General features: G+C 37.6%; 1 protein-coding gene across 2 annotated transcripts in view; it reads left to right on the top strand.

Annotated features, from left to right (window-relative positions):
* Nucleotides 1-10,984, top strand: part of LOC136879255 (G-protein coupled receptor Mth2) — a 133,288-nt gene extending 122,304 nt beyond the window's left edge. For both annotated transcript variants that reach the window (XM_067153069.2, XM_067153068.2), the window contains one exon: nucleotides 6,992-10,984. In XM_067153069.2, the coding sequence (XP_067009170.2) occupies nucleotides 6,992-7,313 (322 nt within the window). In that variant the 3' untranslated portion in view covers nucleotides 7,314-10,984. The remainder of the gene's footprint in view (nucleotides 1-6,991) is intronic.
* Nucleotides 10,985-13,378: the final 2,394 nt, after the last annotated feature.

Genomic DNA, 13,378 nt, shown 5'->3' with positions numbered 1-13,378 from the left:
TTATTGTATAATACCTCACCTTTTACACAAACAGAATTTTGTGCGAGAAACTTTGATAATAAGTAGTAAAATAAAATGAAATATTAGTCTTACCACTCTCGCCTTCATTGTTGTGATTTCCACTGTGCTCTATCTCTTGTTCCCTTTCTTGCACTTGATCTGGGGGTTTCATCTATTGATGTTTCTATTATGTAAGACATGGTATGAAAATAAATTTTTCTGTTTACCACTCGGAAAAATATATACGTTATACTACACAATAACGACAAAATATTAGTATACTGGAAATAGGATTGCTTTCGCGCAAATGACGGTAAGAAGCCTGCAAATACGTAAATCAGTGTTGCAAACAAAAAAATACGAAATATTATGACTTCACAGAATATATAAGGAACAATTTTGCCTACTGACATCACATTGTTGCATAATATAACAACACAAGATTCCAGACAATAATGCTGCAACATGACATGGCCGGTTATGAATTCACTGCCTGCATGACTTGGCCTATTCTGTTGCATGACCAAGAATTCAGTGCTCTGTAACATGAAGACATGGACGATTTTAAAGCATATTCTTGTTTCACCTGATAGTGCTATACTTCTACTTCAAATTGATAACCTTAACTCATTTTCATAAATTTTGTGACTTGGCCGGCTTTGATACTAGACGCCTCATTTATTCTGAATAATTCAGAACAATTACTGTTCTTAATGATGCTCTCCACTTATTGTGCTTCCCTTTACCTCAGCTGTCCAGGGTTACATCCTGTTATATTGAGTAAATATTTTTTCATGTATTTCCTATTTCATTAATCATACATTAATTTCAACAGACTGAAAAACTTCAATGTTATAGGAGGGTTGGGGCTTAAGTCATGGCAACTATTATTTTCTCACATTTGCACGGTGCTACCATACAATGGTCTTATGCCCTGGAAAGAATGACACTCATAGTACATGGACATAGCACACGATGGCAGTGCAATGGAGAGGTACCACGGACAGAGCGATGGGACTGCAGTAGTAAATCAGACTTCATGCAGAATGAATGTGACGAGGCAAGAACAGCATGCGTAAATAGAAATAGCCATTCACTGGGATTGCAATGCCAAAGAATGTCATAGGGAGCATGTAGAAGCTGTGGGGAATAATGACCTTCTGTACCGAACCATTGCGAGATGGGCAGCATCATTTCATTATGCCTTAATGATCATAGTCATTAGGTGGGCTGAGATTAGCAGCTGAAAAGTTTAGAAAACCCACCCTGTGTATGTTTATTATTATCATAGCAAATTTTAGTACTTTGCTAGTATTAGTTACCTTCCTACATGAACATTATCCTTAAGCTCAACTATCTTAACATACTGCTGACTAAATACAGGAAGAGGCAGTGAAAGGTTATCACACTATGCAGGGGATACTGGGGGAACAGATTGTCTGCAGTCCATGGCTACACTCACCGGTAAGCTGTGTCAGCATAGGCAGGCATTCCTTATCATTATGGTAGGCCTAAATTATAAGTTGAGAATTATTATTATTAATAATAATAATATTATAGCCTGTCTGACTCATTGGCTGAATGGTCAGCATTGAGGCCCTCGGTTCAGAGTGTCCTGGGTTTGATTCCCGGCCAGATCAAGGATTTTAATCGCGTCTGATTCACTATTCTGGCCAGGGGACTGGGTGTTTGCGTTTGTTCCAACATTTTCCTCTTCATATTCAGACAACCCACAACACTACCAACCACCACAGAAACATGTAATAGTAATTACATTCCACCATATAGGGTTGGCGTCGGGAAGGGCATCTGGGCATAAAACAGGGACACATCCACATGTTTGCACCCGCAACCCCAAAGATGTAGGAAAAGCGGTGGAGGAAGAATAATCTATGACCTCTGCTACCAGGTGCAAGCATGTTAATTTGATGCCCTCTGGCTGCTTGTTAATCAATTTTGACATTCTGTTTTTCTCTAGGAATAATAGATGGCAGAGTAAACTGAATCTCTCTTGGGCATCTGTGGCTGAGTTTTAATGAATTTTTCTGTGGTAAACACCAAACGTGCCACCAGAGATCTTTTACATGCCGACATGAAGTCTCGAATGGACTTTTCTTTGCTCTTCAAAAATCCAACTACCTCTGCTGGGCTTGAACCTACTATGTTGGGATCTGGAGGCCAAAACTCTACCACCGTTCCACAGAGGGAGCTAGTTAAGAGTTAATAATAAATGAAGTTTAAAAATAAACTAGATCTTACTTCTCATTAAAACAGCTGTTGCAAATGACGTCCACCATTATGAATACAAATGTTACTTTGGTGTAAGAAATTCCAAAACACCTTGTATATCCTCCTTTAAAATTTAATGTATCAGTTGCCTGATATTCTCTGGAGCTTTAAGAGTCTGTGGATTTGTACATTTTCTGTTTTAAAGTTCCCCACAAATAAATATCATAAACATTTAAATCAGGGAAATGAGGGGTAAAAGTCCATGAATAATTATTTGCTCATTGAACATTGATTGGGCAAAGGTGTTATCCTGCTGGAAGTAGGCATATTGCTTTTCCTCCTCAATCAGCATTTCAAAAAATGACTGAAGTATGTTTTGCACATAATGTTCCAAGTTAATTGTATGGCCCATACAATGGACAATAGTAGATGTCATACTGACACAAATACGTCTTATGGCAACAATGGGATAGGAAAGGGCTAGGAGTGGAAAGGAAGCAACTGTGGCCTTAATTAAGGTACACCGCTGGGCTGAGTGGCTCAGATGGTTAAGGCGCTGGCCTTCTGACCCCATCTTGGCAGGTTCAGTCCAGTGGTATTTTAAGGTGCTCAAATTTACCAGCCTCATGTCGGTAGATTTACCTGCATGTAAAAGAACTGTCCGCCTTTGTGGTGTAGTGGTTAGTGTGATTAGCTGCCACCCTCGGAGGCCCGGGTTCAGTTCCCGGTTCTGCCACGAAATTTGAGAAGTGGTACGAGGGCTGGAACGCGGTCCACTCAGCCTCAGGAGGTCAAAATGAGTAGAGGTGGGTTCAATTCCCACCTCAGCCATCCTGGAAGTGGTTTCCTGTGGTTTCCCACTTCTCCTCCAGGCAAATGCAGGGATGGTACAGCCACTTCCTTCCCTCTTTCTTGTCTATCCCTTCCAATCTTCCCATTCCCCCCCCCCTCCACAAGGTCCCTGTTCAGCATAGCAGGCGAGGTTGCCTGGGTGAGGTACTGGTCATTCTCCCCAGTTGTATCCCCAACCCAATGTCTCATGCTCCAGGACACTGCCCTTGAGGCGGTAGAGGTGGGATCCCTTGCTGAGTCCGAGGGATAAACCAACCCTGGAGGGTAAACAGATTAAGAAGAAGTAAAAGAATTCCTGCAGGACTACATTCTGACACCTTGGCATCTCTGCAAAACGTAAAAGTAGTTAGTGGGATGTAAAGCAAAATACGTAACATTATTATTATTATTATTATTATTATTATTATTATTATTATTATTATTATTATTATTATTATTATTATTATTATTATTATTTCTTTTTGCTAAGGGCTTTATGTCGCACTGAGACAGATAGGTCTTATGGCGACGATGGGATAGGAAAGGCCTAGGAGTTGGAAGGAAGCGGCCATGGCCTTAATTAAGGTACAGCCCCAGCATTTGCCTGGTGTGAAAATGGGAAACCACGGAAAACCATCTTCAGGGCTGCCGATAGTGGGATTCAAACCTACTATCTCCCGTATTATTATTATTATTATTATTATTATTATTATTATTATTATTATTATTATTATTATTATTATTATTATTATTATTATTATTATTATTTAATTAAGCTACAGACCCAGCATTTGCTTGGTGTGAAAATGGGAAACCATAGAAAACCATCTTCAAGGCTAAGGACTTCTTACAAGATCACACAGCCCATTTCACCCTGGGAAAGACTTCAACCAAAAAAGCCATCACCAAAGGATGCCCCCAAGTTTCGGTTGCTGGTCCCACTCTATGGAACGTCATCATTAATGGCTTAATCGTACAGCTATCAAATGAGCCTGATCTGGATATAATTGTTTATGCTGATGATGTTATGCTCATGTTCAAAGGTCCTTCTCATTCTCATATCCTTTCCACGCTTCAGACAGCCCTCAAAATTGTGTGGCATTGGTGCGAAAAACACAAACTTAAAATTTGTAAGGAAAAGTCAGCACTAATTCCAGTGTATATCAGGAAGAAGGAAGAATATACCAGTCATCCTTCAGTTACAGCTTGGGATCTCAACATTGTGTCAAAAATGAAGTATTTGGGAGTAATGCTGGACAACAAAATGGACTGGTACCCGCACATGGAATACATGGACATTAAAATAATGCAAATCCAGAACAACTTAGTCAGATGTTCCAAAGTGACTTGGGGCATGTCTTATCATCATTTGATGATGATATATAATCATGCTATTCTACCCATCTTATTGTATGCCACAAAAGTATGGAGCATCTCCATGTCAAAAAGAGCCAAATTGAAATTGCAACAAATACAAAGATATTTTCTGATATTTGCAACAAAGGCATACAGAACAGTCTCCAACAATGCCTTGCAAGCTATAGCCTGCACAATGCCCATAGATGCAGCCATTCTTTTACATAACGACATCAAAGCCATCTCCAGAGGTCAGCCCACAAAGGCAATAGTTCCTTCACTGAAAGAAACTGAAATCCAAAAAAGATCAAGAAAAAACCATCGTAGAGATAATCACATAAACATCAATACTTCAGGAGCTGTAGATAAAACAGACGTCCTCATCTTCACAGACAGATCGAAAATGCAAAACCATGTCGGAGCAGGAATGGTAGTCGAGAAAAACTCGAAGGAAATCATTGAAATAAAAAGGTTAGATATCAATTGCTTGGTATTCCAAGCCAAACTATTGGGCATCATCATGGCTGTGGAATGGATAGAACTACATAAAAACTATACTTCAACTTATGCTATTAATGTTGACTCAAAAGCTGCAATTTTTGCTATAGCTAATAAGAAAACTACCCATTCTCTTGCCACTCAAATCAGAGACAAACTTATTACCCTCAACGAAATGAACAAGATTACTCTTCACTGGATTAGAGGACACACAGGACTTCGGGGGAACGAGAGAGCTGACTATCTTGCCAGGGTTGCTGCCAGCTATAAATCTACAATAAACTACAAATCACCACCTCTAAATTATGCCAAACAAGTACTAACTGAATACTATACAACAATTTGGAACTCCATATATGCCAGCTCCAAAGATTCCTTCCATACAAAATTATTCATTCCTAATATACCACACAGAATGTCCTCATCTATCTGGCCCAACTTTATAACCACCCAGTTTATTACAAATCATGGTTGCTTTAAATCCTATCTCCATAAAATGAACATAATGGATTCACCACTCTGCAGCAGTCCGGAAAAATCTTCACAGACTGCTCGACACCTGTTGACTGAATGCACCACGTACTCAAGAGAACGACCAGCTGTGCTACCATCAACTCCCCTGCCAACGATTGTGAAATACCACTGGAATACTGTCGAAGTAACAGAATTTCTCAAGAAAATCTTCCATTCACTTCAATAATTTATCCATATGTTGTTATCATAACTGTAAATATCCTGTGATATACCTGTAGGTGAAACACGAGTTGTAAATATATTAGCTAAATAAAAAAAATTAAAAAAGGCTGCTGACAGTGGGGTTCAAACCCACTATCTGCACATACGCTAACTGATAGTTGAATGTCTTCTTCTACAATGTAAACTAATGTAGATTTCTTGATAAGTATACTGTATACTATAACAATTTTAAATTCGTAAAATTTGGAATCTTTCATAACACAACAAACCAGTCAAGTGTATTACAGATGAGATTTCTCTAATTACACATGCATGCACACACTCAATATAGATTGTTATGCCTTTCAGCATTCAGTCTGCAAGACTCTGTGAATTTACTAAATGCCTCCAGAATCCTCTATTTGGCCACGTTTAGTTTTATGCCTCTTATCTTTAAATCATTAGAAAATGAATCTAACCACTGTAGTCGTGGCCTCCCTCTACTTCTCTTACCCTCCATGATCAATTCCATTATTCTCCTAGGTAACCTACCCTCCTCCATTCACCTCACATGAGCCAACACCAGAGACAATTTATTTGTACAGCTTCATCGTCTAGTTCATTCCTAACATAGTCATTATCTCCTCATTCCAAGTACCCACCTGCCATTGCTCTCAACTGATTGTACCAGCGATCATTCTTGCTACTTTCACGTCTGTTAATTCTAACTTATAAATAAGATATCCTAGGTCCATTCAACTGTCACTCTCATTGGTCTGAAAACAGACCGGTGTAAAAATAGTGTTGTCCGGGAGCTGACTTCTTTCTTACAGAATACTGTTGATCACAACTGTTAACTCACTGTATTAGCTTTGCTGCACCTTTATTCAATCTTTTTTACTATACTACCACCCTAGGACAATGCACATCTTAAATACTTGAAAACCGAGCTCGATAGCTGCAGTCGCTTAAGTGCGGCCAGTATCCAGTGTTCGGGAGATAGTAGGTTCGAACCCCACTGTTGGCAGCCCTGAAAGTGGTTTTCCGTGGTTTCCCATTTTCACACCAGGCAAATGCTGGGGCTGTACCTTAATTAAGGCCATGGCCGCTTCCTTCTAACTCCTAGCCCTTTCCCGTCCCATCGTCGCCATAAGACCTATCTGTGTTGGTGCGACGTAAAGCAAGTAGCAAAAAAAAAAAAAAAAAAAAAATTGAAATGATCTATCTGTTTAACCTGTTCCCTAATGTTTTAAATGAAAATATCTTATAGCATATGTTTCTGTGTGTGATGATTATTTTTTGTGTTTGTTTTGAGTAATTTTTTCCATTTGGGTGTTGTGTCCAGAATTCCAATATATATGAATAATTTACTTTTTCTCTTTTTTTTTTTTTTTACCTATAGGGCCAGAATGTGCATGATGCTCTTTGTTCTGGTGACACTGATCTGGTTAGCAGATATCTTCACTTGGGCCTTAAAACATGAGAACATAAGATGGATGGTCATGAACGTATACAACATTCTGCAAGGACTTATAACCTTCCTTATTTTTGTGCTTGAAGATCGAGTCAGGTTACTTATCAGAGTGAAACTATGGCCAAGGCTTAAGGAATTACAAGGGAAATACTGTACTTGTAAAGCCGAAGAGCATTCAGAAACTGTATTTTCCCCCCAGTACAGCCTTAAGCTACTAAGTTATGGGAGTTTGTATAAAAACAAGGATTAATGTAATATTGATCCAGTTTCTTGTTTACCCACCAATAAGATCATAGGACAGTATAGTCAGGTTGTGTGAGTCAAATAGGAAAGCGCCAAAATTCTTAGCCCCAAGTTGGCAAGCTTTATGGCCAGTGGTATTTGAACCTACTCAAATATGGAAGCCTTGTATCTGTGAATTTCCTGGCATATAAAACAACTCTTGTAAAACAAATTTTCTGGTACTTCATCATTTCTGGAAACCTAAAAATTGATTCAAACCCACTATCTGCACATACGCTAACTGATAGTTGAATGTCTTCTTCTACAATGTAAACTAATGTAGATTTCTTGATAAGTATACTGTATACTATAACAATTTTAAATTCGTAAAATTTGGAATCTTTCATAACACTGACAAGAAACAACAACAAAGTCATACGTTTTGTTGGACTAAGTTTTGTGTTTTTGTAAATGAGATTGATCAATCAATCGATCAATCAACATTGATCTGCTTTTAGGGCTGTCACCCAGGTGGCAGATTTTTAGTCTTTTAGTAAATTATTTCAAAGAAGTTGGAAATATTTTAAATATCTCCCTTGGTAAATTATTCCAATCCGTAATTCCTCCTCCTATAAATGAATATTGGCCCCAATTTGTTCTTTTAAATTTCAATTTCAACTTCATATTGTGATCTATCATACTTTTTAAGATCCCATTCAAGCTTAATCGTCTAGTAATTCCATTTCATGCTATCTCTCTGCTGACAGCTTGGAACATACTGCTTAATTGAGCTGTTTGTCTCTCTACTCCAAAGACTTACCAGTCCAATATTTGCAACCTTTTCATAGCACTACTCATTCTTGTTGGAAATATAATGTTATTGTAGAATAGTACAGACTTGCCAAATTTCCAAAAATGTCCCTTATTTTCATACTTTGATAAGGAGCACTTACCATATTTTTCCTCATAGTGGCATGAGAGGTTCACATAAACACTTGCTTTCAAAAGACTTTGTATAGTTGAATTGCTGCTATCTCAGTCCTCGTATACTGTACTGCCTATTCAATGTGTTTTTCTGTGACAACACTCTATCTAGACATTTATTTATTTAGTGAATGGCTAGCATCACATCATTAACTTACTTCCCACAACACAACAGTGAATATCAAGATTACTTATAACTAAAGCAGTTAAGTTTATGTACATACTAGCTGTTACCCATGGCTTCGCTCACGAGTATTTCGTAATTTGGTAAAAATGAATTGTTCCTCGGTACTGCACTGAGACATTATCTTAAAATCCCTAAAGTATAAAAGCTCACAAAAAAAATTGCATTTCATTTACCCCAGAACCTCTTTGTAAACCACATTTGTGGCATTGCCTTTTGGGGTTAAGGTGACCAGGCTATTAGCAGAGCTAAATCTGGAACATGCAACATGGAACTCTACATGTGAAAAACAGTCCTCTTTTAAGTTTTTTTTAAAAAAAGTGGGGGTTTCTTTATTTCTAAATGAGATACATCTGTAACATCTTAGTTTTTGAGATGTAGGTTTCCTCATAAAGAGAATTCAACTCCTTCACTTATTTTTGATCTCCAGCTTAAGTTGATTTTCCAAAAACAAAAGATATGTGTTTCTTTAGTTTTAAAGGAGATTACAAATACCAGTTTTCACGTCTGTAACATGTTAAGTTTATGAGACATACTGTAGATATACTCATTTTAAAAATTGTCCCACTCCTTGGCGTTGAGGCCTTCGGTTCACAGGGTTCTGGGTTTGATTCCGGGCTGGATCGGGGGTTTTAATCGCATATGATTAATTCTTCTGACTCTGGAACAGGTTGTTTGTGTTTGTCCCAATACTCTACTCTTCATATTCACTCAACACACCACATTCGTAACCACATCAGGAACACGCAATAGTAATTACATCCCTACACATAGAGTTGGCATCAGGAAGGGCATTCAGCCATAAAACGGGGTCAAATCTAAATGTGTGACACAGTTCGCACCCGTGAACCGACAGGTGTGGGAAAAGTGGTAGAAGAAGAACAACTCATTTTAAAAATTCACCCGCTTTTTAATTCTTTTCACCCCCTTAAGTGGATTTTCCAAAAACTAAAGTGTGTTCATTTATTTTTAAAGAAGACTCCAAGTACCAGTTTTAATGTCTTTAACATCTTCAGTTTCTGAGATATATGTATCCTCATATAAAGAATTCAACTCCTTCCTCACTTCCTTTCACCCCCCCCCCCACACCTCTTAAATGTATTTTCTGAAAACAAAAATTTGTATTCTTTTATTTTTAAAGGCGATTCCAAATACCAATTTCCATGTCTGTCACATGTTAGGTTTTTGTGATATATTGTAGATAATCTCACTGCTGTAGAATCCTGGTCCTGACGTTGCCATGGTTACAGCAGTTCATTTCTTTATCTCATTCCTAGAGTAGGGGTAGTGTGGTGTCAATATCTCCATAACGGATAGTTTTAGGGCCTTAAAACATGGTTTGGGCCCTAGAGCTTACCGAGTTTTGTTCTTTGCATCAAGGGGCTTTAACTGAGCTTTGTGTCATCCTTGTATGACAAATTTGATATTTTGCTTATATTAGCCTATTATATTTATATCTCCCCCCATGCCCCTCCCCCCTCAAATTGTTTTGAAAATAAAATACAGCCCATGTTACTCACTTGCATTCAGTCTGGAAGCCTCTGTGAATTAACTAAACACCTTCTCAATCCTCTATTTGTAACTAGCTCTGCAGCCTCATTTAGTTCAACACCCTTTATCATATAATCATTAAAAATTGAGTCTGCCAATCATCGCCTTGGTCTCTCTCTACTTCTATTTACCTATATAGCCGAGTTCATTATTATCCTCCATTTGCTTCATAACTCTGCTGGTTTATGCATTCAGCCTCATTCACAATTTTATTCCTAACTTAGCCTATATCTCCTCATTTGGAGTACCCTCTTACCTGATTGTAACAACAATCATTCTCACTACTTTCATGTCAGTTATTTCCAACTTAAGAACAAGATATCCTGAGTCCACCCAGCTCCTGTACAGCCAAGTTGGTCTGAAAACAGACCGATGTAAAGATACCTTCATGGAAGGTTGTCAATGCTATTTCAGGGTTTAGAATTTGGTTGCTGTTTGAATGCGAAGTTGTAAGTACTGTGTATGTTGTGGTTGTGTAATTTTAAAATATAGCAAATGCAGTATTATTGTATAAAACAACAAATATATTGTACCAGGAATGCTCGTACTTAGCTATCTTGGAGAGCATGGATTTACGCAAGGCATATACAATCCATTCTTGGAATGTGTACAGAGAGAGAGGTTTTCGAAATAAATTTTTTAAACTGAACTGTTTGTTTATTCATAAAAGAAGACAAGTTGCAAGTCACCTTTAATACAGCCGGAGTTGGAAAAGAGGAGTGAATGTCCTTTGTGTTGTGGCAGGTGATGTCCCTCGCTGCTGGTATTCCTTCCTCACACCATAGGTCAACTCTCTGTACCATGGGACCCTGTGAATTGCCATGATGATTAGAAGTCCTGCAAGTTCTAGCAGATCGCAAATGATCTGGGAGTCTAAGTTTGGGTTCACTCATTTGGTTCAATAGTGTACACTTGACTGATTATTGGTGCAGTTTGAAATTAAATTGAATGGTTTGAATGGTTCCCATGAAGGGAGTAAAGAAACGTGGTTATTCCGTATAGAATGTCAATAGAATCTATCGCAAACATTTCTTTACTATAACTGCACAGTGAAAATAAAGAGATTATTCTGCGGTTTGAATGTTAATGAGATCAAACACGTACTCAAAAGCAAAATTCACTTGACTCCATTTTTAAATATTTTCAAAAGAAACATTTCACTTGACACAGTTTTAAAAAGAAATTATTCACTTGGCACAGTTTTGAAAATTTTACCAGGCAACATTTTAAATAAATTCAAGGTAATGATCCACTTGTGCATTTCACAGTACATGAAGTAAGAGGACATAAATGTGTAAGAAGTTTTGTCATGTCTTACTGTTGTCAGAATTACTTACAAGTCAGTGAGATTACAATGTGTTAAGTACAGACGTATAAATTTAGTTTCATTTAGACGCTATTGTAACATGACACTTGATATTTACAGAATGTGAATTTAGTTCTGTTCACATGTGCTAATATGGGGTATTTATTTATGAAGGTAAATAAAGCTTTGTTTACTGAGACCACTGTTTCCTGTCTAATACTACACATAGTATTGTCATGACCTTCAACTACCTGAACGACAAAGTAATTTCTCTTTAGCGGAGCTACTTGGTTAAGTCTATTCAACTCTAATGTAAAATAAATGTTAATCAGCATTCGAGCTGTATTGACACACTCCTAGTCTTATGCACTATCTTAAATACTGAGCCAACAACTCCACTCGAAGAAAGAAATAAAGAATTTGAATTCCACTTGGAAATACAAGTCCTAAGATTAGCACTCAACATTCAACTAAGTACGTTGAATTGCACAGTTCTAATATATCTTGAGAAATGCAAGTCCGACGTACAAAACACGGAATATGAACTGGTAGAATATATTCCGTCACCTTTAAACAATGGATTTCTGTCAAAGTTCACAGTAACACACTGGTACAATTTCATCGTCGACTGTCCTACAGTCAGCCAGCACGGCTAGGCTGTGGAATCACACACTGTCTATCGTGTCGCCTGGTCCTCAATTTATACAAAATCAGCTGGTCGCGTCACGATAATTTCAAATTATAATAACCTCATCAATTCTCCATGGATTTGCTCGAGACGTGGTAATTATGCATAAAGTAGCATTGGCTACACGGTGATGTAGTCCAAATCGTGATGCTAATTTTATTTATTGAGTTATCAGGCATGGAACTATAGAACATTCTGTATGACATAGCCTGTCCTTGACCGACTAGCATCGAGCTCGCTCCTTGTTCGCCAGCTGCTGTTGGCTAATCTCACGCGCTGCAGGTATTTTAAACTTTAAATACTTTGAGACAGGGCTTTGTATCAGCATTCCTGGTTCAATATAAAACATATATATTGCCCACTGAGAAAACTGTGGCAACCTTCTAAACTTTGCATCATCAACAAGTGCTGAGAGGCATGTTTCTTTTGTGAAGGCAAATAAAAGGGTGGGTAACCTGGGGGATGAAGTGACTATGTTTTAACATGTCTAGGCAATGGGAAGATAACTAAATATTTGAAATACTGATTGTCCTGCTGGCATACCAAGCTGGGCACTGTTTCTTCTGTACAATAGACCTCTCATTTTTAAAATCAGAAAATGAACATTGTTGTAACCATGAAACTTAGCCATGGATTTACATGGGTTCATATACTTTTAGATAGCTGATGACTCACAACTTCTCTTTGCTCTTGTGGTGAGTGGTGTAAGACGGTGTAAGAACACCTGAAGTCTTTTGCTGGATGGCAGTAAGAATATTGATTGATTGTAGATATTATTGAATAGGCCTGTGGTAGACAGGTCCTTTTTTCATAGCATAAACATGGAATTCTAACATGATCAACATTCTAGATCATGAAAACATGAATCAAAACATGTATTTTAATGTGAATTTTTATATAGGCATATACATAAAAAAATACAAGTAAAAAAAAAAAATAATGGCAACATGAAAAATACTGAAAATGCCAGTTTTCATCTCTGAAACAAATTGCATATTGCAAGGATATGTTCTCACTCACTCACCATTTACCTCAGATTGGCTGCAAAAGTTATATAATTTTATGCTTGATATCATTTTTCAGTTTCTGTAATTTTTATTATGGGAGTATTAGAATGATAGCACTCCACAGATGTTTAGGGAATGTGGGTTTATGGATATTGAAAGATGATATATATTGTTGCATGGCAATTTGCTAGAAATCCTGTTAGAATGTATAGTCGAATGAATGCATGGTATTGTGTGTTCCTTACATTCAATATTTTATCAAACTTAATTTTAACCAACCTTCCGTTTGTCGAGCCATTCTTCATAACACCATTGGTCGATGGTGAGCGGCATGCTTACTCTTGGGTATTCTGCATTTTTGCAACCAGTATTG

This window comes from Anabrus simplex, chromosome 8, assembly GCF_040414725.1.
Source record: "Anabrus simplex isolate iqAnaSimp1 chromosome 8, ASM4041472v1, whole genome shotgun sequence".
NCBI classification, from domain to species: Eukaryota; Metazoa; Arthropoda; class Insecta; order Orthoptera; family Tettigoniidae; genus Anabrus; species Anabrus simplex.
The sequence above is the reverse complement of the archived record's forward strand: the minus strand, read 5'-3'. Positions and strand labels throughout refer to the sequence as shown.